General features: G+C 42.0%; 1 protein-coding gene across 1 annotated transcript; it reads left to right on the forward strand.

The window, feature by feature from the left end:
- The first annotated feature begins 939 nt into the window (after window positions 1–939).
- On the forward strand, window positions 940–24,849 carry Rnf20 (ring finger protein 20). Its single transcript, XM_076564197.1, has 21 exons — window positions 940–1,161; window positions 1,322–1,477; window positions 2,321–2,475; window positions 6,918–7,085; window positions 7,200–7,347; window positions 7,633–7,815; window positions 11,142–11,260; window positions 12,576–12,722; window positions 13,644–13,721; window positions 13,895–14,014; window positions 16,455–16,634; window positions 17,505–17,640; window positions 17,980–18,101; window positions 18,219–18,589; window positions 19,676–19,793; window positions 20,971–21,120; window positions 21,526–21,738; window positions 22,357–22,482; window positions 22,629–22,769; window positions 23,404–23,505; window positions 23,794–24,849. Exons 3-21 carry the CDS (start codon window positions 2,347–2,349, stop codon window positions 23,968–23,970), a joined length of 2,928 nt encoding a protein of 975 aa, XP_076420312.1. The 5' UTR covers window positions 940–1,161; window positions 1,322–1,477; window positions 2,321–2,346; the 3' UTR covers window positions 23,971–24,849.
- Window positions 24,850–24,960: the final 111 nt, after the last annotated feature.

Consider the following 24,960-nt stretch of genomic DNA (forward strand, 5'->3'; position numbering starts at 1 on the left):
CAAGATGGTTCAGAGGGTAAAGGGGCTTGCCAACCTGAGTTCAGTCCTTGAGAGCCATGCCATGGAAGTGCCGCCCATTCCCGACAGCTGTCCTCTGACCTCTACATGTGGGCACTCGCATACATATACTAATTGTGCACAAATACATTAACTGAAAAGTTATAACTAGACTGGTACCGAGATTACAGAATACTAATTGATTTGTTCTTATCCTTTTTTTTTTTTTTTTTGGCCCGGGTCAGCGTCTTCTTCTCCCCCAAACACGGAAGCAGTTGTTTTCAAACCTGTGATGAGAATCCATAGGATGGAAACTGTTTGGGAGAAGGGTGTCTTTTTACCCTACAAGCGGCTCAAGTCCTCCAGGTGAGTTTAGTGGGCAGGTAGTGCCAAACAGAGCCCCCCCATTTAGGTATGTGGTTATTTATTTATTTTGGTTTTTCGAGAGAGGGTTTTTCTGTGTAGTCCTGGCTGTCCTGGAACTCGCCCTGTAGACCAGTCTAGCCTTGAACTCACACAGATCCACTTGCTTCTGCCCGCTGAGGGATTAAAAGCGTGTGCCACCACCGTCCCGCTAAAATTCCCCTTAAGGAAATCGTACAAGACCAGAAATCGGTCAAATCCCTTGGTTTTCCTGCAGAACTCTTGATCGCCTTAAAAAAAAAAGTTGTTCCAGGCGTCTGCGCTTGCCTGGAGACTGACAGGACCGTCGGCTAGTGGGCAGTTTGGACGAGTTATGATCGACCCAGTAACAGAGAACATAACAAAACACCTTCCATCAGTGATGATAACGGGCTTCTAAGGCACAGACCAGCACGCTAACAAAGGGCGCAGGCTCTGGGACCCGCGTGGAAGACGCTGATCGCTTCAGGTCTTAAAGCGAGACCAGTTCCCGCCCCTCCGAGACCGCTCTGCGCCCACCTAACGTCACTTCCGCCAGGCGGCCTCCTACGCGTCACTTCCGCCCTCTCCTTCTCGTAGTGGAACGGGCGAAGTTGAAGCAACTTCCTTTTCTTTTTCCCTACTTCCTCTCCTTGCCTCCGCCTCCGGGAAGCTCATTCCCCTACACCGCAGGTCTGAAGTGAGGGATGGGATTCCCACACCGGCCTGCGTGAATAGCCGCTGGGAGCCGCGCGCCCCGCGGCGTGAGCAGCGGGAGCCCAGGTTCGCCCTGGGGTCGGGTTGTGATGGCGGGGAGTCCCTCCGGCGGACTCCCGGGTCCCCTCTTGCAGGCCCGTAGCTAGCCACGCCGAAGCTGCGTTCGTTGGCCGCTTTCCAGTCAAGTTGGGGCTCCCTGCTCAGCTCTCGTCTCCTCTCTTTCCAGGCGAGGTCCGACTCGGATTGCTGCTTGCCATCGATGCCGCCTTGTCCTGGAGCTTGAATCGGAAGCCAGCCGGGTGGAGTTTCGTGATGGCCGGATTTCTCGCCAAAGGACTCTAGCATCCATTCCGCCTCCTTGGAGCCTCGGAACCGGAGTCCGGTAGGGGATACTAAAAGTGCACCTCGTTTGTACAGATGAAGAAACGGGAATTGTTGGCAAATGCGGTCTCTTAAGGCAACCCGGCTTCCCAAACGAAGCGCTGGCATGCTCACCTAGGTCTGACATTTTTGGAGCTACGAAGAGAGCCTTTTATTAAAAGGAACTGTAAAGAGCACGCTTGCATAGTGGTGCATAGTGTTTATCTGACATTATGATAAACTATTTTTATGATTATGTCATCTGTCCGTTACAGTTAAGTCTAGCAAGCATATTGTTATTCTTGGTTTAGGAAACAGGTTCAGAGATAACTGACTTGTATAGGATTAATGACTTCGCTAACATTCCCCACATCTCTTTCAGCTCTTGAGTCTCCGAACACTTTAATGTTAACTTCTGTCATAAAGAAACTGTCTTTCTCTTTATTTTTGTGTCTCAGGAAGTGGAGTCCTAAAATTTATTCAGTCCCTTCATTCTTTGACTATTATTTTTATTTATTTATTTTTTTGAGACAGGGTTTCTCTGTGTAACTTTGGAGCCTTTCCTGGAACTCATTCTGTAGCCCAGGCTGGCCTCGAACTCACTGAGATCCGCCTGCCTCTGCCTCCTGAGTGCTGGGATTAAAGGCGTGCGCCACCACCACCCGGCTTCATTTCTTATTAACATCTTATGTAGAAATCTGCAATCCTGTCAGTTCAGCTCCCATTTCTCACAGATCCCGCCCCACTGGTTATAGGATTTGTGCTTCTAGATGTGGAATAAATTGCTAGTTTTTATACATAGGTACTCTACATTGTTGCTTACTTTGCATGTCTTAGTTCATATTTTTTGTTTTTTTCCATTCAGGACAGTGACTCCCAGCTTATGCCGAGATGTCGGGGATTGGAAATAAAAGAGCTGCTGGAGAGCCAGGCACATCTGTGCCTCCAGAGAAAAAGGCAGCTGTTGAAGATCCAGGGACCACAGTGGAAACAATTAAGCTCGGGGGTGTCTCTTCAACGGTATGAGAAACCATGCTGTGAAAGTGTGCTTAGCTTCTGTCAGTTGGAACCTGAAAGTGAAAAATTATGGAAGCTTTTTGAATTAAGGGGGAGGCATTAGAAAAGAAGAAAAGAATAGGTGAAATGATGTGATCAGTTTCTGAAGTGAGGTGTATTGATGTTTCATCTGTATTTGCAAGGTGTTTCTCTGTGTTCTTTTGAGAGTCTGGTGGCTAATATCGTCTTTGTTATAGTTCGTTTGCATTTTTCATTTACTGAAAATTTAGTGCCATGTTCTGAGAGGCACTCTAGCAAAGAGAGTGCTGGTGCTGAATGAGAGTCAGATCAGCAACCTAGGGAGTGCTCTCAGCCTTGTCTCTAAGCTGCATGGCCTGTGTTATTTGCCCTGTGCCTGTGTTTGTTTGTGAAATGAATCTGCAGTGTCTGTGTCTGACAGGTTATGATGGAGACAAAGTGGGAGTCCCTGTAAAGAGTTAAAACATTGCTCTGAACATAGTAAGTATGCAAGAAGAGTGAGCTGTTAGATGTTACTGGGCTAGGTAATGCGATAGACAATAAAGTATTGTTTCTTTTATGGCTAGTAGTATCTTTAGGCATCAGAAGCTTAGAGTTTGATGTAGATAAGATTCTGTATTTGGCTTGGTCAAGGGAATATAGTGTGCCGACACTTTCCATTTGTATTTCTTGTGCATATTGACGCTGAGGTTCAGAGAAGTTGATTTTGTTTTTCAGTCAGAATAAGATCTTGCTTAGTAAATTATTAATGAAGTGTCATTTAGGGAGCTGCCCTGGGTTCTAGTACTCCATCCTGCTGCCAGAAGGTGGTTTTGTCTTAGCAGCATTTATTTGTGCACCCTGCATGCATTTATGCCATTCTCCAGCACCTGCTATTTGCTGGTCGCTATGCTTTACAGACCGTAGACTGTAGTTTCCAGAGTGGTACTGACAAGCAAATAGGTTGATGATGGAAGGAAAGCAGAACACACATCCCTGCTTGGACTTCAGCCAGAGGGCAACAAGGAGACCCAGGAAGCTCCTGTGGAAGCACGGATTATCACGTGTGCACCTAGCAGAATTGTTTCTCTTGTTCTTTCTTACACCCCCACCCCCACCCCTGACAGCCTCACCTTTCCTGTCTCTTCTGAGGGTAATAACTCCTTTTATGCACTTTTAAAGTTTTTATAGTGAGCCAGCTGAGGGTTCGAGGCAGGAAAAGTGAGAATCTAATGTCCCTCTGAGTTGTGAACTCTTGCAGTATGAATGGAGCTGTCCACTCCAGCTGTTTTAACCCAGGCTCCTGACAAAACAGCACAGAAATATTTGCTCCAAACAGAAGGGCATTGGAGTTGTCCAAATGAGAGATCACTGTGAACTGGATTGAGGAGGCAGCATAGACAGAATTCCTGACAGACTGGATGCAGCACTTGAAACGGAAGATCCGTGTAGGATTGGGGGAGTCAGGCTTTTCTTACTGGGCAAGAGAAGAACATGAGAGGAGTATGTTCAGGAGCTGTGGAGAGTGAATTAGCTTGTTTTGGTTTTGAACATTAAGGTATCTTTTAGAAATAGGGAGTTGAGTGTAGTAACTTATAACTTAGACCATGGAGACAAGTCTGATTTGGAGGGGACGCAAATGAAGAATGTTTTGATTGGAGTGAAAGGAGACATTGCATTCAGCACCAGGTAGTTGACTGGAGACTGAAGACCTCTGCTGAGATCGTGGTGAGGCCCATCGCAGTGAGCTTAAGAACATGAGAGGAGTTAGGGAGACTGGGTGGAGATAGCGCTTTGGGAGGTGTTTGGTCACAAGGTCAAACAAGCTACAGGTGGCAAAAACACGTTTCTCCATGGAGGCACACGGATAACAACAGCTGAAGTAAACTCGCTTCTGTGTTCCACGTCTGGAAGGAGCATGAGAACACATTCCAAGAGCGATTCTGTGTTTTGAAGAAGCCGAGGTGACAAGACCTCCTGTCTTGTTTCTTGGAGTTTTCTCTCAAGCACTCAGAATTCTCACACAACTCCATTCTTGGACTCTGTTCCGACACGTTACTAATAGTACAAATAGACTGGCACGGGGAGCTGCTAGTCACTACCCTGACACACCAAGCCTTTTAACTGAAAGGGAAGACGGGAAATAGAAATTTCTTCAAACAGTTCTGGCTTTAAAATCTCAATTTTTTCATAAAGCAAGATTGTTAGCCTTTTAGCTGATTTTTTTTTTTGCAGAGCAGCCTGCTCTCATCATCAAGCAGTTTACTCTGCTTCTTTTTGAAAAACTTAACCTTTGTTTGTTTGTTTGTTTTAGACAGGGTTTCTCCGTGCAATAGCCCCAGCTGTGCTGAGACTAGCTCTCTACACCAGGCTAGATTCACCTCCGAGTGAGGGCTGGGGTTAAAGGCGTGTGCTGCCACCGCCCGGCTGATAAACTTTAACTTTTGTGTAAGAAGAAAAACAAAAAAAGCACAAGTGTCAGCCTTTCCACCTGCTGTTTCATTATCTGTGATTATTTTCCTCACACTGTTGCCTCCTGTATTTCCCAGCTTCTCCAAGGACAGAAACTAGAGAAATTCGAAAGATACTAAGGCCTGGGAAGTTGCTGATGGACGAGAGGGTCTTTCTTTGTAGTCTAGGCTGACCTTGAACTCTAGCTCCTCCTGCCTCAGCCTTTTATGTCTGTACCACTGTGCCTACCTTGGAGAATGAGGTTGTTGCTGAAAGGCAAGGAGCCTGAATAGAAGTTGAAGTCTTCAGAATGTGTGCATATTGCTGGACATATAGGTCAATGGTATGGTATTGCCTTACGTGGTCATGCCTGGCCTACATGAGCCCTTTTCTCAAATTTAAATGAGAAAGAAAGAAAAAAAAAGTGCATAGGTTGGTGAGTTGAATGGGTCAGAGAGTTGGGGGACTTAATAGTTGCCTGTTTAGTAACTTATATTTCTTACTGAATAAGGAACAAAGCCATCTCTGTAGTATGGTGTGAAAGGGGGGCTCCAGAGAATTTGACACTGCTTTAACGGAGAATGGATGCTCACTTGTTAATATTAGAAATTCATTTTGTAAACTCACCAGTTTTCTTGGTTTATGGGGTTTCTGTAGAAATCTTGTTATATGGAGTACAGGGACAGAATAATCATCTATCTGGATTAATTTAGGTTGAGATTTGTTCATGGAGATAGAATAATGGATTAAGGATATAAGAGAATGGTAGACAGTGTTTGAAGGATTATATTATAGTATATGAGCAAAGTAGGAAGTAATGGAAATGAGACAGAGTGGAAGAAAGTTAGTTCCAAAATTCTGGAGATCTAAATGAGGTAAAAGGCCTTTTGTAGGGACATGAGATACCTGGAAAGACATGTTTTATTCAGGAAGTGGGAAACTGGAATGGAGCAGAGTTCTGGATGATTCCTACAATGTAGGTTTTGGAATAAAAGGCATCCTTGAAACCCAGTGGTGGAGGCAGTCATTTGACATTAAAGAGTTAAAAATCCTGACAAACTGAGTGCTGGAGGATTAGATGGTTCATCTATACCAATGTTTAAGTCACCTTATAACATGGGTAGGTATTGGACTAGAGAACATCCTAAGTGCCAGATCTTGAGTGAATGAAGATTGGTGCCTAGGAGATTGAAGATAGTGTCTATAAATTAGATAGTGAACTAGCTGCGTGGTAGAGCCTCAACGTTGTGTTACTTTGTGGAGATTTATATTAATAAAACAGTGAGATGGTAGCTTGAGAGTCTACCATAATTGCTGTTTCCTTCCATGATCTTATACCTGTTCCTTTATTCTTCTGCTCCCACTTCTTACCTAATTGCTAGTTGTAAGACTTCTTTGTGTATGTGTGTGTCTGGGTGTATGCGTGTTTATATGGGGCCAAATGATCTTCCTCAGTTGCTGTTGACCTTGGTTTCTAGACAAGTTCGCTTACTTGGTCTGGAACTCACCAATTAGGCTAGGCTGGCTGGCCAGCTATCCTCAGGGATCCACCTATCTCTTCCTTCCCTGTGCTGGGATTACAGCATGTGCCACCATGCTTGGCTTTCTTAGAAGTAGGCCCTAGGGATCAGACTTAGGTGCTCATGCTTGTGTGACAAGCCCTTAACTAGCTGAGCTATGTTTTTAGTCCTAGTAAAGATTTGGGGGCTGGAGAGATGGCTCAGAGGTTAAGAGCACTGCTTGTTCTACCAAAGGTCCTGAGTTCAATTCCCAGCAACCACATGGTGGCTCACAACCATCTGTAATGAGATCTGGTGCCCTCTTCTGGCCTGCAGGGTTATGTGCAGGCAGAACACTGTATACATAATAAATAAATCTTTAAAAAAAAAGATTTGTTTATTTATAGAAAATAGCTAATGAACTACTGTGAGCTTGTTGAGTTTAAAGCTTGTTTGTCTAATTTCTTTGTGGCGACTAATTCTGGTTTCCTGGGGTAGGAGGAGTTAGACATTCGAACACTGCAATCCAAAAATCGTAAGCTAGCAGAAATGCTAGATCAGAGACAGGCCATTGAAGATGAACTTCGGGAACACATTGAAAAACTGGAGCGACGCCAGGCTACGGACGATGCCTCACTGTTGATTGTAAACCGGTACTGGAGCCAGGTAGCCACTTTGTATGTTTACCCAGATTCGTACCAGCATTTTCGTTCTTAGTGCTCGCTTAGTCTCCCAACCCTTGCCCCTTTCTTTTCTGTTAACTGTACATATTCTTCCTAGTTCGATGAAAACATCCGTATCATCCTCAGACGTTATGATCTGGACCAAGGTTTGGGAGACCTCCTCACAGAAAGGAAAGCCCTGGTTGTCCCAGAACCAGAGCCTGACTCTGATAGCAATCAGGAGCGCAAAGATGACCGTGAGAGAGGCAAGTGTTGGCGAGGAATCTGTCATTGCATTCGTTACCTGGCTGCTGTTTGAGCTTTGCTGTGAGGCTCGCCAGTTGAGGGGGACGGTGGATTTTATTCTGTCTAGCTTTATAATTTGGGAGCTTCTTTTTCTCTCCCTGTGTCTTTGGGGGGGATTCTGTAACTTGCATTAGTTACATAAGTTTTTGAAGTTGAACTTTGCTTTGAGGCTGTCCATTTGAAGGAAAATTTGATATTTCCAGATTTATAATTTTGGGGGCTTCTTTCTCTCCCCATGTTCTCAGGGGAAGGGCAAGAGCCAGCTTTCTCTTTCCTTGCTACCTTGGCCAGCAGTTCCAGTGAAGAGATGGAGTCACAGCTTCAGGAGCGTGTGGAGTCCTCCCGCCGTGCTGTGTCCCAGATTGTGACTGTATATGATAAATTGCAAGAAAAGGTGGAGCTCTTGTCTCGGAAACTGAACAGTGGAGGTGAGGAGAGAAACTGGAGACCGGGAGGCTGGGGACGGGAAGAACTCAGTTCTGTGAGGCTCAGGGTGCAGCTCAGCGGTCGAATGTGCCTAGCTACACATTGGGCCCTGGCTTCTATTCTCAGCACCAAAAAGCAGAAATGAAGAGGCTCAATTTCATTAAATTCCATGGAGTTTTAAACCTCGTGAATCTCAATGTAATTAGCATGACATGCTAACTTTTTATAAGTAGCAGAATTAATTTTGACTGTTCTGACTTCAAAAGGTGAGTTTTAATGTATTCTTTTATTGTTGATGTTCTTAAAGAGAGTTAGATGAGATAGTGAAGTATGACTCCTGTGTTTGAAGAGATAGAATAGGAAACCAATGGGTGGAAAAGTCTTAAAATAAAATTACCATTTGGAAGAATACTATTACTGAGTTTTTTTTTTTTTTTTGGTTTTTCGAGACAGGGTTTCTCTGTGTAGCTTTGCGCCTTTCCTGGAGCTCACTTGGTAGCCCAGGCTGGCCTCGAACTCACAGAGATCCACCTGGCTCTGCCTCCCGAGTGCTGGGATTAAAGGCGTGCGCCACCACCGCCCGGCTACTGAGTTTTAATATAGAACTTATGTTCCTACAGTGTAGAAAGTGTACTAAAATGATTAAAGGTCTTTAGTCATTTGTGACAGATCTCTTTCTCAAATGCAGATAAAATACCTTGATTTTAAGTTTTCAATAATAGCCATGATCTGCTAATTTCATCTTTTAAAAAAAGATGTATTGTGTGTATGTATATAGTAGGTTGTTATATACATGTGAGTGTGAGTAACTGAGGAGACCAGAAGAGGGCATTAGATTCCCCTGGACCTGGAAGTAACAGGTGATTGTGAGCTGTCTGATGTGGATTACTGGGAACTGAACTGGGGTTCTCTGCAAGAGCAGTGCACCCTCTTAACCACTGAGGCATCTCTCCAGTCCTCTGGTTATAGTATATTAGCTGCCCTGATTATCATCAAGATATTTAACCTTGTCTCTAAAATAAATTAGTTAGGTATAACATGGTTTATTCATTGGGTGAGCAAGTAAAATAAATTATTCTATAGTTTCATTTTTAAGGAAGTTTTTAAGTTTTGCTTCCTTTTTGGTTATATAGTAATTAATAAGCTTGTTCATTTGTATTTTATTATTAATTAGGATACTGCAGTGGGAAGTGAATGGGTGTGACTACTTTTTCCGATTACTATAAAACTTCTGTTTCCCTTGGCTCTAATTGAGAACCTAGAGGGTATTGTTAAATCATAGTAATGTGGGGAATATACCATGTACAGAGGCTATGTTGATGTTAAATTTGATGTTTTAAGTGGATATCAAGTACATTATTTGCTATATTTGTGAAGGGACTAAACTGAGTAGTATATCAAACAGTACTAAGAAATATTTTGGAATTCTGGGTCTACAAGATTGCTTAGTGTTGAAGGCGCTTGCATGCAGGCCTGCCAGCCAGAGTTCAATTTTTTGATCCCACATGGTGGCAGGAGACACTAGTTCTTGTGAGTTGTCCTTTGACCTCCACATGCACGTGCCTGTACACATAGGACAGACACATGCGCACACAGAGAAAAAAATTTGATAATGTATTTTAAGATTGGGTTTAAGTTTTTTTTTAAAAAACATTTTATTATAAATTCTAAATAGCTAACCTGTTTGTGACCCAGAGGAAATTTGTGTTGATTAAAAGGTAAAGATATATATGGTATGAATTATAGTTCTGAGTATTAACTTTTTTGAAAGTTCATTTTCATCCATAGGTTTGGTTGTTGTTTAAAGGAGTTAGATTTATGGCTTATTTACTAATTTACTAAGCACTCACTGGGTTTTTATTGAATTTTAGGACCTGCCATCAGAATTTATGATATGGAAAGAATGAAAATTTAGGCGCTAGTACTTAATTCAGGTTGACTCAGAGTCACCATTTATGTACTTATTTTGCCATGCCCATGGAGATTCTTAATTAGTAAGCTTGGGATGGATCTCAGAATTGTCTCTTAAGAGTTCCACAAGTGATTTCCTATATGGAAACTGGGAACCCTCAACTTGACTGGCCTGTTCTATATGGTTTAGAGAGCAATGGCCTCAGATAGTGTAGGAACACATTCTCTTTAACTGCAAAGGATAATGTATGTCCTAAGAATAATTGTTGTATTTCTAACACTTAGATTGAGCTGTAATAGTTGTGAATCTAATTTTAAACACATGAATTGGAATAATGAATTGTAGAGATGTAAAATGTATATTTGTAAATAATATGTACATTAAATCCTGAGACTAATTGATTCCATTTGTAGTGCTTTAGCTTGAACTGTAATAGTTGTGACTAATATTAAACACATGAGTTCAGCATGTGTTTAATATTAAAGTTGTAACTTGTGCATTTATAAATATTCTGTACATTTTTTATTTTGAGTTTCAGGGTTACACTTAACATAATATTGTGGTAAATGACTCCTGTGTTTTATCTTTGTTCCTCATGATTTCATATGTGATTATTTGAAGATAAAAATTCTGCTTCCTGCCGGGCGGTGGTGGCGCACGCCTTTAATCCCAGCACTCGGGAGGCAGAGCCAGGTGGATCTCTATGAGTTCGAGGCCAGCCTGGACTACCAAGTGAGTCCCAGGAAAGGCGCAAAGCTACACAGAGAAACCCTGTCTCGAAAAACCAAAAAAAAAAAAAAAAAAAAAAAAAAAAATTCTGCTTCCTTGGCCGGGCGGTGGTGGCGCACGCCTTTAATCCCAGCACTCGGGAGGCAGAGCCAGGCGGATCGCTGTGAGTTCGAGGCCAGCCTGGGCTACCAAGTGAGCTCCAGGAAAGGCGCAAAACTACACAGAGAAACCCTGTCTCAAAAAACAAAAACAAACAAACAAAAAAATTCTGCTTCCTGTTTCCTCATCCCAATAGATGCTTCATGTTGGTTTTAGCTAATAATAGGAATTTGTGATTGCCTTAAAAAATAAAATTATATTGCTTTAATTTTGACACTGCTTAGAAATCTTGTCTATTCTAAATTCTAAAGAGTCCATTTTTGGTGGTGGAAATTGTATCTGAATAAAATTATATAGCCTTCATTTATTTGCTCAAGGCATTTGTCTTAACAGAAAGAGATGAGGGTAGGTGATGGTTTACTCATTTACTTAACCAGTTAACTGTCTGTGAGCTAATAAACACTAAGTTATTTTCTGATGTTCTGAGGACAGTGAGGTGAGCTGGCAGGTCAGTGGTTTGGTGCAGTTTTGACAGTTTTGAAGCTTAGCCTATCAATGCTAAACTAAAGTGCAGTCCTTTCTCCTCAGATAACCTGATAGTGGAGGAAGCAGTGCAGGAGCTGAACTCTTTCCTTGCGCAAGAGAATGTGAGGCTCCAGGAGCTGACAGACCTCCTTCAGGAGAAGCATCACACCATGTCTCAGGAGGTACTTGACCAGAAAGGAGTGACAGCCATTCTTAGTAGCTCTGGCTGACATCAAGTCAGAATTAGGAGAACTTTGAGAGTCACTTTATTCTAGAAAACATACTTTGATATTGAAGAGGGTGTGAGGCAACAATAGTCAACACTGAGAGATCAAAGTCTGTGGAAAGGTTAAAGGAAGACAATAATTAAATATTTCTCATGCCTCTGCTTAATAGACAGTTTGGGATCTTCATTATTGGGAAGAAATGTCACAACACAACAAAAATTGTAAATCCCTAAATAATTCACTGCCCTAAATATAAAAGACTGTGAACAATGGTACTGAGGAATAGCTAGGTGAAAGTTCAGCAGGGAGTGGGGTAAGGGAACTCATCTGCATTGGTGATGCCATAGGAACTTGGAATGTGAGTTTTCACTCCAGACTAGGCCACAAATAGTTCCATGACTAACACATGTCAGACAAAAATAACCTAAAGGTAAATACAGAGTAATGGGAATGTGGGGGCAGTTTTGTAATCAAGATGCTGAGTAGCATTAGCTGGTTGATAGCTCCTTAACAGAATTGGTCTTGGGGAGATGGCTCAGTGGATACAGAACTTGTCATGCAAAGTTGAGCTCTCCAGAATCTACATAAAGCTGAAGGTAGTAGTATAGGTCCCTAATCCCAATACTCCACTCTCTAAGGTGAAATGGGAGGTGGAGACTGGAGATGCCTACAAGTGACATATGACGGGAAATTGGAAGGCAAGGACTTATATCTGAGGTTGTTCATCTCCACATAACAAGCTATGGCACACGTATGCCTGGACATGCACGCGAACACATACATGCTTACACTCACATACAACCTGATTGTAAACTGCTGAAGAGTCAGCTTAAAAAACACTAGAAATTTCCATTTTGTTCTATGAGAATTATCACTTCTGGATATGGAGAGAGAGAAAGTAAGAGATGTTATTGATTTGAATTCATATTTTTCTAAAACATTTGATACCAGATGTTTTCTTTTTTTCTTTTTTTTTTTAAATCTTCATTTTCCGATGGATTTGTGGTCTGTCTAGGGAAATGATGTTTTTCATGGGATTTCAAGAGATTACTAAATCTTAACTAGCCTTGTCCTTGTGTGAAAGTTCTTAGCAATTGTTTGTTTTTGTGATTGTAGCAGCATTCTTCACCTGAATCTATGACTTTATTTTTACACTTGGCTAATTTTTTTCTAAAATTGTGTGTGAGCAAGGGCTAGTTTTGTGGAATTTGGAACTTTTTTGACTTGATCTTTTTGTTGTTGTTTCTGAATGCCTGTCTTTGGGACGTAGTTCTGTAAGCTGCAGGCTAAAGTAGAGACAGCTGAGTCAAGAGTGTCTGTCTTGGAGTCCATGATTGATGACCTGCAGTGGGACATTGACAAAATCCGAAAGAGAGAACAGCGGCTCAACCGACATTTGGCTGAAGTCTTAGAACGGGTCAGTGCTGTTTTATAAAGGCTTTTGAAATTATTTACGAATGTATTTTTATTTATGTATATGCATGTGTGTGAGAGAGAAAGGGAATATATTCCATATGTGTGCAGGTGATTGTGGAGGCCAGTAGAGGGCAGTGGGTCCCCTGGAGCTGGTGTTACATGGGCTTGAGTCTGCAAGTGTGGATGCAGGGAGCTTCCCAGCTGGGCTCCTCTGCAAGAGCACAAGAGTCTTTAGCTGCTCAGCCATTATCTCTCCAGCCTCTGACTTTTTTCCCCCCAAGATAATAGTCTTTCTTTTTTTCTTTGAGACTTTTATACATGTATACAATATATTTTGATCCTATCTATCCTCCATCCAATTCTTCTAGATCCCCTTTCCATAGGCTCCCTTCCAAACTTCATTTTTTGAAAATAATGCACTGAGCCCTATCAGGACTGCTATATGCTCATGGGTGGGCAACACACCAGGGGCTGCATCCCCAGAGAAAAATGACTTTCCTTCCCTTAGCCGCTATCACGTGCCAGTAGCGCTTCAGCTAAGGGTAAGGCAACCTCTTTCCCCTTCAATGCTAGTATATTGGTTAGTTTGATCTTGTGCTGACAGCCATAGCTGCTGTGAGTTCGTGAGTACAACCCTGTCATGTCCAGGAGACATTGTTTCACAGTAGTCCTCCCTTCCTTCTAGCCCTTAATAATCTTCCCTGAGCGCTGAGTGTGTGTGTGTGTGTGTGTGTGTGTGTGTGTGTGTGTGTGTGTGTGTGTGCTGTCCTATTTTTGGCTGAGCACTTGATTGTCACTTGTTCTCAGTACTTTGAGCAGTTATATGTCTGTAGTAACCAGCATCCACTGCAAACACAAGCTTTTTTTGAGGACTCATCTTTCCCATGCACCTGAAGTTTTCTGGTCTCTCTGTTCTCTCTAGGTGAATTCAAAAGGCTATAAGGTATATGGAGCGGGGAGCAGTCTCTATGGAGGAACAATCACCATCAATGCCCGGAAGGTAGAGTCTGCCCAACCTGGCACATGGTGTTTCATTGGGAACAGGCCTTGTGCCTAGGGACTGGGATTGGTTCCCAGGCAAGAGTGGAACAATGAACATGGGAAGCATGAAGTGGGATGTCGGAGGAGTCCTTTCTCCTCGTTCTCATCTGCTGTTTTCCTGATCCTTTCCAGTTTGAGGAAATGAATGCAGAGCTTGAGGAGAACAAAGAGTTAGCTCAGAACCGACATTGTGAGCTGGAGAAACTTCGCCAAGACTTTGAAGAGGTCACTACACAGAATGAAAAGTTGAAGGTAGGAGGCCTAGCTCTGAAGGGTGAGAGGGAACAAATGCTTTGTTCATTAGCATGTGAACCTGCATACTTTATGAGGGACAAGAAGAATATGGACAAAATGCAGCCTCTTCCAGGACACAGCTCAACAAATTAGGTGTAGCGAAGTATACCTTAACATGGCAAAGGCCATTTGTGACCTGCCCACTGCTTACATGCCCTGTGAAGAATTTTAAGGTTTAGGATGTCCATTCTTGCTTTTCTGATTAGTATCATCCAGATTGGAAAGATTGGAGAGGAAGAAGTACAGCTGTCTCTGTCTACAGGTGTGGTGTTCTTACACACATGCAGGTGTGATGATCTTACACACATGCAGGTGTGATGATCTTACACACATGCAGGTGTGATGTTCTTACACACATGCAGGTGTGATGATCTTACACACATGCAGGTGTGATCTTACATACATGCAAGTGTGATGTTCTTACAAACATGCAGGTGTGATGTTCTTACACACATGCAGGTGTGATGTTCTTACACACAGAGACTGTAGAGACCCTTGAGAACTAGAAATGAGTTCAGTAAAGTTGCAGACTGTAAAATCACTAACAACAGACTTTATGGAAATCATCTCATTTTATAGTAGCATTAAAAATAGTACATTTAACCAAAGATGAGTGAACAAAGAAAATGTATAGATGTACAATGGAATGGAATGTTATTCAGCCTTGAAGAAGGAAATTTAGTCATTTGAGGTAGCATTGATAAACTTGGGGGACATGCTAAGTGAAATAAGGCAGACAGAGACAGACAAATATAGATAGAAATTTCTCCAGTCCTCCTTTGCCCAGCAGTTCGGACAAATCTCTCAGTCCCACAGCCACTTATAAAATAATCACTCAGGTGCTTAATATTAATTACAAACTGTATGGCCTATGGCTCAAGCTTCTTGCTAGCTAGCTCTTATAACTTAACTCAACCCTTTTCTATTAATCTATGTATTGTCACGTGTTTTGTGGCTTTACCTTTGTGCTATTACATGTTTCTCCTTGGTCAGTGGTCTGGCCTCTCTTCCCCTCTCCTTTCTTCTCCACTATGCAGGATTTTCCTGCCTGGCTCCATCCTGCCCTGCCATAGGCTAATGCAGCTTTATTTATTATCCAACGGGAGCCACACGTATTCACAACATACAGATAGATAGCCCATAGCAGACAAATACTGCTTGAAATATATGGATGCTAAGAAAGTGGGTCTCTTAAGAAGCAGAAAATAGAATGTTGGTAATTGGAGAGGATCTTAGAGAGGTACTGATTAATGGTCCCAAGTTTCAGTTGCAGCTTGGGTAAACACTGGAGGCCTCACCTCCATATGGTGACTGGAATTTGATAATTCTGTATCTTGTACTTAAAATATGCTTGGAAAACTGATCTTAAATGTTTTCAGTATACAAAGAGCTAACAAATGGTAACTGGCAGATTAATGGTAGTTATTTTACATAGAGCTTGTATAAAAGAACACCATGTTGTATATCCTAACTATGTGCAGTTCTAAATATTCCTAGTAAAACCAGGGAGACGAGCCTGCAGCTCTTGTTTGTGTGCTGTGTACTCACTTGCTTTTGTACACATTGTCTGTACAAGTCTTGTTCTGAAACAGACTTAGAGTAATCAGTAACGGTTCATAGACTAAATCAAGGTCTGTTGACCTAGAATTTGTTGAAAAAATGAGCAGTAGAGTTATCAGGGTGAGTAGGGTAAAAATGAGTGTTTATAAGATAAATGGCAGGAAAATGTGCATGCTGTGTGGGAGTGTTGGTCACATGGTGTTTGTTGCCAGAGAAGGGTCACAGATTTGGCTCCTCAGTTTCCTGTAAATGCAGGGTTAGTAATCCATTGGTGTTCATTCCTGCCTATTAGAATTTTCCCTTGCAGAGTCTTTAGGAGAACAAATTCTTCTGGAAGTCTTCCTTGTCCTTCTTTCATCCATAGCCTGTCATTTATAGTTTATTTCTTGATTAATAAATAATAAAGATATTTGAATTGAAAGTAAAAACCTCATTAAAAGTCTTGGGAAATTAAAACAAATGATTGCTGAGGAAAAACATGACCTTTTTACTGCCAATCAGAAATATTTTCTGTGACAGTTAATAAAGAACAGCTAGTGACTGGGGTCTTCAGCTGTGTTTTAGAACAGATGTGCTGGTCAGGTCAGTTTCATGCAACTCTTTCAGCAGCTCTTCTAGCTTCTTTGGATTGGGATTTAAACAATGTGAAACACATATCAAAATAGTCCTGGGTAACCTAGTTTATGCAGGGACTGAGTTTTACCCAAAAGTGGTAGTATAGACTTCATAATGGTCTGAGTAATTGCTTCAAGTGTATGGGGCATCAGTGAGTTTAGGATATTTTCCCATTGTAACTTGAGTGACAGTTCTGACTTACCTTTCCTTGGACTTTCCTAAGGTGGAGCTGCGGAGTGCGGTGGAGGAAGTGGTTAAGGAGACCCCGGAATATCGCTGCATGCAGTCACAGTTCTCTGTCCTGTACAATGAGAGTCTACAGTTGAAAGCCCACTTGGATGAGGCTCGGACTCTGCTTCATGGCACCCGGGGAACTCACCAACGCCAGGTCGAGCTCATTGAGGTAACAGTGAGCTTTTCTTTGTTGTAGTGGTGGGTATGAAACCCAGCACACTACCACTGAGCTAGCCATTCCCTCTCCTGCTTTGTTTTCTCTATGTGATTGCCCGCCTAAGAAATTTTGTGGTTTTACTCCCATGTATAATTAAAATCCTATTCATCCAGTGGGTGTATAAGACAACAGAATTCCTGCTCTCGTGGAGCTTACAGTCCATCGGGAGAGTGGGGCTCATTAGGTTGCAGCACGATTCAGTGGTATTTATCTAAAGATGTAATAATGGAGGAGACAGAACATCTGACTTGACTATGAAGTCTTCCTGAGGAGAAGTGGATGATAAAGATCAAAAGTGTGTTGGTGGCTGGAAGTAGAAGTGTGCCCTGTGACCAGCCTTCAGGAAACTGTGGCTACAGCTCATACTTATGTGGAGAACAGATGGACATTGTGCCTTTGTGGCATTTCATGCACATTTAGGTAAATTATTGTGGAGGTAGAACTTTGATTTTTATGTTCAACTTGTGCCTTCTCTAATCCTTAAGGTAACGTTTAAAGTAGTTGGAGTTTTCATATATGTTGGCTAAATAAATTAGTTTATATTTACTTCTAGACAGTTTGTGGTTAGTTATCCATCTGAATTGTAAACTCAAAGCTAGATGCCATGTCCTTTCAGTGCCATTTCCTTCAGGGTTCTGCCAGGTTCTGAAGCCATGTTTCTAAATCACATCTGGTATTTTGGAAGTATCAACATGGAGATTTTCAGAGTTAGCATTCTTTTCTTAGCAGTTTTTTTTTCCCCTTTATCTTTTTAGATTGTTACAGATTGAATATAGGAGACAGAGTAAAGTTATATGAATTTTTTTGGCTCTTTATCTGCAGCGAGATGAGGTTAGTCTGCATAAGAAGCTGAGAACTGAAGTAATCCAGCTGGAGGATACCTTGGCCCAGGTCCGCAAAGAGTATGAAATGCTGAGGATAGAGTTTGAGCAAACCCTTGCTGCCAACGAACAAGCAGGTAAAATCACTCTTGCTCTACCTGTTGTAAATTTACCTGTTGTAAATTCTTTCTTTGAAATAGGAGGTTTTTTTTTTTTTTTTTTTTTTTTGGATTTGTTAATTCTAAACTCAGAAGATCTGAACGAAGTACCTGGAATCAAATCCTGTAATTCATTTTGACCCAAAGCCTGGGTGTTTGTTTTAATTCACTCAGGCAATTTGATTTTCGTCTTCTGAAAAAGAGCATTTTGTTTGTACCTCTCCTTGCTATTCAGAAGTTCCTGATTTGTTCTGAGCTTTCTCTCCTTGAGCCTTTGCCCTTGTCAAGGCTCTTCATATTGCTGCTGTGTTTTTTCAGGTCCCATAAACCGGGAGATGCGGCATCTCATTAGCAGCCTCCAGAATCACAACCACCAGCTGAAGGGGGAGGTCCTGAGGTATAAGCGGAAACTGAGAGAGGCACAGTCCGACCTGAACAAGGTATCCGGGAACCGTGGAATAAGCATTGTTTGCCATGGTGATGGTGAGGGTGTTAGGAGTGAGGGAAGCAATCTGGTCCACAGAGCTGAGGTGTGTCTTCCTTGCTTTGTCTCCTAGACGCGGCTGCGCAGTGGCAGTGCCCTCCTGCAGTCTCAGTCTAGTACTGAGGACCCCAAGGATGAACCCACAGAGCTAAAGCAAGATTCTGAGGACCTGTCCACTCATCCTTCAGCATCAAAGGCATCTCAGGAGGAGGCCAGTGAAGTTAAGTCCAAACGAGATGAAGAAGAGAGAGAACGAGAAAGGAGGGAGAAAGAAAGAGAGCGAGAACGAGAACGAGAAAAGGAAAAGGAGAGAGAACGAGAGAAACAGAAACTGAAAGAGTCAGAAAAAGAGAGAGATTCTGCTAAGGATAAAGAAAAAGGGAAGCATGAAGATGGGAGGAAAAAAGAAGCAGATGTTATTAAGCAGCTGAAGATTGAACTCAAGTAAGCGACGTTTGCCGTGATTCAGAGCCCGAACCTGAGAGTGAACTGTTTGTTTTAGAGTGTATGGCTCACCAGTCATTGCATAGTATTTTAGCTGTAGCTTAGTGTACAATTAATATGGTCTTGACTTTCAATCAGATATGTAGCCAGGTGGCCTACCTGGCTATTGTACAGTGTTGCTGAGTGGTTAGGAGCCAGTGAGCTCCTGGTTGAGGCCTTTACTTCTCATGAGTTCATATTAAGAAAACAGATACTACATTGAAGTAGCACACCAGAGAATACTGGAAATTGACTACTACTTTTAGGTTTGAGTAATTTGCTGGCATCACTTGCATTTTAAATTATCCTACATCTCTAATTTATTTGCAGGTGACTGGTTTGAAGGTATGCCAGCCTCAAACCAAGAATTCCTTAGGCAGTTTCCTCCTACAGGATCCAGACAGAAGGATAGATTTAACTCAGTGCAGCATTATCTTTGTCCTGACATAACATATTGTCTCATTTCCTACTGCATAAACAATAATGTCTGGTGGAACTGGCTTTTCTGACTTTATTTTTCATGGTTTATACTTTGAATTTAAGTGTTCGCTGTGCTTTAAGTACTTGAGCTCACCAGTCATTAAGCTTAAGCATTTAGTAAGAAATGAAGTGTTAGTCTCCAGCTGATGTTTACAACTGTCATTACCAATCCTAAGACTAGCAGTTTATTTTAAACTTTCAAAATTTCCTTGTTTTTGATTTTTTTTAAGTACATTCATTTCCCCCTATTAAAAATCATCCTAGTGATTTGACTAAATACATCCCAGATCTGTCTACTAACTCTCAGTTTCTGAGTGGCACCACTAAAATGTGCCTGTGTCAGAATTGCCACAGTTACTTACTGTATAACTTTATGTTGCAGAATTGAAGAGAGAAGTGTTTCATATGTATGGGCTTCTTTTCTGTTGCAGAAGTCTGTTGGTCACTTATGAAAACAATAGAGACTAGGAAAACTGTTGTGGAATGTCGCATTGCATCCCAGTGCTCTTGCTCTGATGTCCTTTGTTCTTTCCCTGTTGTTCCTTTCCCTCCACCACCCTGTCGTAGGAAAGCACAAGAGAGCCAGAAGGAGATGAAACTGCTGCTAGATATGTATCGCTCTGCCCCCAAGGAGCAGAGAGACAAAGTGCAGCTAATGGCAGCTGAGAAGAAGTCGAAGGCTGAGGTAACTGAGACTTCTGTCACCTGTCATCCTGGTGACAGTCTTCCTCTGTGGGGTTGTCCTTTGTGCTTTCATCTTTAATGCTAGTGTTCAACTTAGCAACTTTGTCCCCCTTGTCAAAGACTGTCTGTGGGTGTGATAGCGCGCGCCTTTAATCCCAGCACTCAGGAGGCAAAAGCAGGTAGGTGGATCTCGGAGTTTGAGGCCAGCCTGGGCTATGGAGGGAATTCCAGGACAGCTGGGGTTACACAGAGAGACCCTGTCTCAAAAAAGCAACAAAAAAACTACAAAAACAACAGAACAAACAAAAAAGACTCTCTGAAGTCAGGCTTTTAAAATCCTCTGCAAGGTAATAAAATATGTCAGAATTACAAGAACTTGGACTAGGTTTTTAAAATTTTCCTTGGTTGGTCCTGAGAAATTATTACCACTTTATCTTTGTTATTACTATAGTAGTTCTCTTTTTCTAGTTGCATTTGAGAGGGATTTTTCCTTTTAAATATTTTTTATTATTTTGTGTGTAAGGGTGTTTTCCTTGCCTTGTCTGTGCATCACATGTGTGCCTGATATCAGTGGAGGGCTGAAGAGGGCACCTAGAATTGGAGTTATAGATGGTTGTGAGTTGCCATACAGTGCTGAGAATTGAACATGGGTCCTCAGGAAAATCAACCAGTGTTCTTAACCACTCAGCCATTCCATCAACCCTGAGAGGAATGTTTTTTTGTGTGTTTGTTTGTTTTTGGCTTTCTGAGACAGGGTCTCTCTGTGAAACCCTGGCTATCCTAGAACTTGTGATATAGGCCAGGGTTGGCTTCAAATTCTCAGGGATCCACCTGACTCTTCCTCCTGAGTGCTAGAATTAAAGATGTAGACTGTCATGTCCATCCCAAGAGAAATGTTTTTATTCTTGAAAATTTGAGGTCTAAGGAGAAGACAGTTTGAACACCTCCAAAGAAAAGTGTGTGTAATAGGCAAAGCCTCTGCCTGTAGATGTATAACATGCAGGAATGATGTTGAGTGGTGTGCTGAACTGAGTTATTCTCAGTTTATCTTTTATCCTGTTCCACAATTATGTACTGCTTGTTTATGTGGGGCTTCCATGTGTGCATAATGTTGATAGAGTTTTGGAAGTGTTTGATGGCTTCTCTTAGTTTCTTACGTGATCCTTTTCCTCCTGTAGTTGGAGGATCTCAGGCAAAGACTCAAGGATTTGGAGGATAAAGAGAAGAAAGAAAACAAGAAAATGGCTGATGAGGATGCCTTGAGGAAGATCCGGGCAGTGGAGGAGCAGATTGAATACCTACAGAAGAAGCTAGCCATGGCCAAGCAGGTGGGCATGCCTTTGTTAACATTTGAAGTAGAAATCTGAAAGGTAAGTTACTGCCAGGGAAGTTTGACTTTAATCCTACTTCTCTTTGTTGTTCATAATTTCTATCAGTGTCTTTGTTATTACATTGAAATTCTTGTCTGTCATCCTTCCCTTATTGTTTTGTATATCTGACAGCAGAGAATTTATCTTTACCTTCAGTGGACTAGCTGTTGTTTCAGACATTATTTTCTGAGGACCTGTCTTTCTCTGCTGACTGGGACCGAGGGATATAGTGATTAGAAAAGAAAAGTTTTTATACTTTATGATCATGGACATGAAACTAATGCAGGTGAATAGAGGGAAGGTCTACTTTCCTCTGCTCATCCTTTGGCATTGTCAAATTTGCTAATTACTCCCTCATTTTAGGAGGAAGAAGCACTCCTCTCTGAGATGGATGTCACAGGACAGGCCTTTGAGGACATGCAGGAGCAGAACATCCGTTTGATGCAGCAGTTGCGGGAGAAGGACGATGCAAACTTCAAGCTAATGTCAGAGCGAATCAAGTCCAATCAGATCCATAAGTTGCTTAAAGAGGAAAAGGAGGAGTTGGCTGACCAGGTGTTGACACTGAAGACGCAGGTAAGGGCTGAATGGAGTTCTTTGTTCTGTTGAGGTAGGGAGCTTCTTGCAGTAAGACGCCCACAGAACTGATCGTCAAGCTTCTTTTCTTTGTGTGATAGAAATGCTGCACGTTAAAATGTGTGCTAGAGTCTCACCTGATGTTTTCTTCTGACCTGGTTGCTTCTGATGTTGGTGTGAGAGTTTGTGAGTGAGAGGCCAGAAGTGGATGTGTGATTTTATTTTTTACCTGTTGGGATTGTTTGACTCTACTTTGTGGATTAATTTCAAGAAAGAGTCTAATTCAGAACCTCTAGCTGTTCTGAAAGAAATGGAGTTAAATTTGGTTTGAGTCAAGTGCTTATATTCTGGTTAGAGTGGCCATGTTTTGAGGATTAGTATAGCTACAGAAGATGAATATCCTTAAATATAATCTATTCTTGGCAATTTAGGTTCCCAAACTCTGAATAATCGTAAATTATTTTATATGAAAAGTTGAAGCCTTCCGTAATCATAATCTTGGATATATTTTGAAAAGTTCATGGGAAAAGTCAATTTTTGAGGATATGTGGGTAAACAACATAACTAAATTTATTTTCCTACCTGCTTACATTAAAATATGATTTTTCTCCTCCACAGGTGGATGCCCAGTTACAGGTGGTAAGGAAACTGGAAGAGAAGGAGCACCTGCTTCAGAGTAATATTGGCACCGGGGAGAAGGAGCTAGGCCTTAGGACTCAGGCCTTGGAGATGAATAAGCGTAAGGTATGCTGGCCTCTGTAACCTGCCATGACGGGTGGGCTCCAGGGACAAGTGAGCAGAAGCTGCCTGGAGTGTTTAAGTTCACTCTGGATGTCATTTCCCTCCCTGGAAGAAGGAAGGATAAGATGATGTTTCTGCATTCCATGTAGGCCATGGAGGCAGCCCAGCTTGCAGACGACCTCAAGGCACAGCTAGAGCTGGCTCAGAAGAAGCTGCATGACTTTCAGGATGAAATCGTGGAGAACAGTGTCACCAAAGAAAAGGACTTGTTCAATTTCAAACGAGCACAGGCAAGAGCAGTTGTCTTTGATTGTATTTACCTTTTCAGTGCTTTCTGAGGGCTGCGGTGAGTGGTGTACACCATGCACTGCTAGGCTGAAGGGCCTGTGGGAAGGGACTGGCATTGTCTGCTTCATGCCATGTTCCTTAGTTGTGAAACAAATAGCTGCGGAATCTGTAAAGTGGTGAACTGTTAAGTAGGAATACAATTTCAGTTGAAGGTTAAAATCACACTGCTGTTCTTCTTCTCTTTTTTCTCATGCCAGCTATTTCTTATGATGGCTTCTGTCCTTTTCCATAGGTCTGTAAGTGATTCAATCCAGATCTACCCTCACCATAAAATCAGTTACTTACCACAAACTGAGGTGGCCTGCTCTCTGGAGTTCAGGTTGTGTTCTCACCTGACCTAGATTGCTCTCATTGGTACAGTTCTAAGTTGGGGATATGATTAGGGTTGCCTGTTCTGAAACAAAAGTATCTTGTAAACAGGCATTTACAGGTTCCTATGTTCCTAAAGATAATTGGACATGAAAGGACAGGAAGTTCTTTGTTTCTGCAATAGAAAGGTCAAGTTGGAGAAATGATTTCTGTCAAAAAATGGCAGGTCTGGGAAATATGTCTACTGTGTTTACTGTCTTGCTGCAGGAGGACATATCTAGGCTTCGAAGGAAGCTGGAGACCACCAAGAAACCAGACAATGTGCCCAAGTGTGATGAGATTCTGATGGAGGAGATAAAGGACTACAAGGTTAGAAAAACTGACTGGGTGGTATCTGTGTTTGTCAGGGCCTGAACTGGCCTACTAATGTACAGAGATAGTAGATACTGACTTTAAGCAAAGGCAGCAGTGGTCTACTGGAGCACTGAGAGAGGAGTCACTGACCTTCATACAAAGGCAAGCAGAGAGTGGTTTATTTTTTTAGGGGAAAGTGATGCTCTTTTCTTAGAGCTCAGCAGTCTTGTTGATTTGCTTATCTATCATAGGCATTTGAGTCATAAGCTTTATGGTTCCTCAGACTCTGATTTTCATTTTTAGGCACGGCTGACCTGCCCCTGCTGTAACATGCGGAAAAAGGATGCAGTGCTGACCAAGTGTTTCCATGTTTTCTGCTTTGAGTGCGTGAAGACTCGCTATGACACCCGCCAGCGCAAGTGTCCCAAATGTAATGCTGCTTTTGGTGCCAATGATTTCCATCGCATCTACATTGGCTGATCACAGTCAAGACAGGAGCTGGCTAGGCAAGCACTTACTCATTAATCACCAGGCCTCTACCTCTTCTCGCCTTGACAGTTGGCCAACTCCCTTGCTCCTCAGACTTGTCCACACTCTGCTCTCCAGTACCTGGAGAAAGAACATTAGAGAAAAAGACCTCCAGTCTTGGGTTTTAGAATGAACTAGACGCCACTGTTGTTTGTCTTCCCATCAGCCTTGTTTGTATACGCTCAGATTTTTCAGTGTTTTCCTCTTGGGCCTCTCCTATTAACTTGGATTGCCCATTCCTCCTGAAGAAGTCAGGTTGATAGTTTTGACGTTGAGGAGAGAATACAGGTAGAGTGAACGTATGCTGTTATGCAGGAGAGAGCTTTTAGAAATAAGCTTTCTTTGGGCCCAGACTTGTTCATTTGGGTAGTAAACCTTTTCTTAACTTAGGTTATAAAATGGTATAATTGTGATAGTCTCCTGGAAAGTTTGAAGCCTTAATGAAATTATATCCAGGATAATTCAATCCATTTCCCACTTCTACCAAAGTGACTTCTAGGGTCACTTGGATTTCTTGCTAAGGTTATTTATGTTTTAAGAATTCAGATACTTAATAGTTTTTTAATTTCTTAAGGCCATAATAATATCAAACATGACAGCCCCTATGTTTTTTACTGAAATCAGATTTAGAACTGAAGAAGCATCTGGAATGAGATTGTGAAGAGATCTGGGTAGTCTGGGAATGCAGGGAGGTGTTGGTGAGCTATGAATTACTCTCATCTGTCTCTCCAGAGGGATTGCATGATCCCTGTTTTCCAGAAGATTCTCAGTAATGTTTCTGTAGGATTTTAATACATTCTACATACTTCAATTAAAGCAGGATTCAATTTGTTTTTGTGTTTGTGGTTTTTTTGTTGTTGTTATGAATAGTTGATTTTATTATACCTGCTATTCCAAAACTAAAATTTTAAGATAGAGTCTCCTGCAGTGTAACCCAGGCTG

The sequence above is a fragment of the Peromyscus maniculatus genome, chromosome 2 (assembly GCF_049852395.1).
Source record: "Peromyscus maniculatus bairdii isolate BWxNUB_F1_BW_parent chromosome 2, HU_Pman_BW_mat_3.1, whole genome shotgun sequence".
Classification (NCBI taxonomy): Eukaryota; Metazoa; Chordata; class Mammalia; order Rodentia; family Cricetidae; genus Peromyscus; species Peromyscus maniculatus.

What these genes read in the sequence shown, in the direction of transcription:
- Rnf20 (XM_076564197.1), top strand. Translation starts at nt 2,347, where the DNA reads ATGTCGGGGATTGGAAATAAAAGAGCTGCTGGAGAGCCAGGCACATCT. An exon ending in TCGGAAACTGAACAGTGGAG is followed by an intron (nt 7,816 to 11,141) that starts GTGAGGAGAGAA and finishes CTTTCTCCTCAG; the next exon opens with ATAACCTGATAGTGGAGGAA. An exon ending in AGCTAGCCATGGCCAAGCAG is followed by an intron (nt 21,121 to 21,525) that starts GTGGGCATGCCT and finishes CCCTCATTTTAG; the next exon opens with GAGGAAGAAGCACTCCTCTC.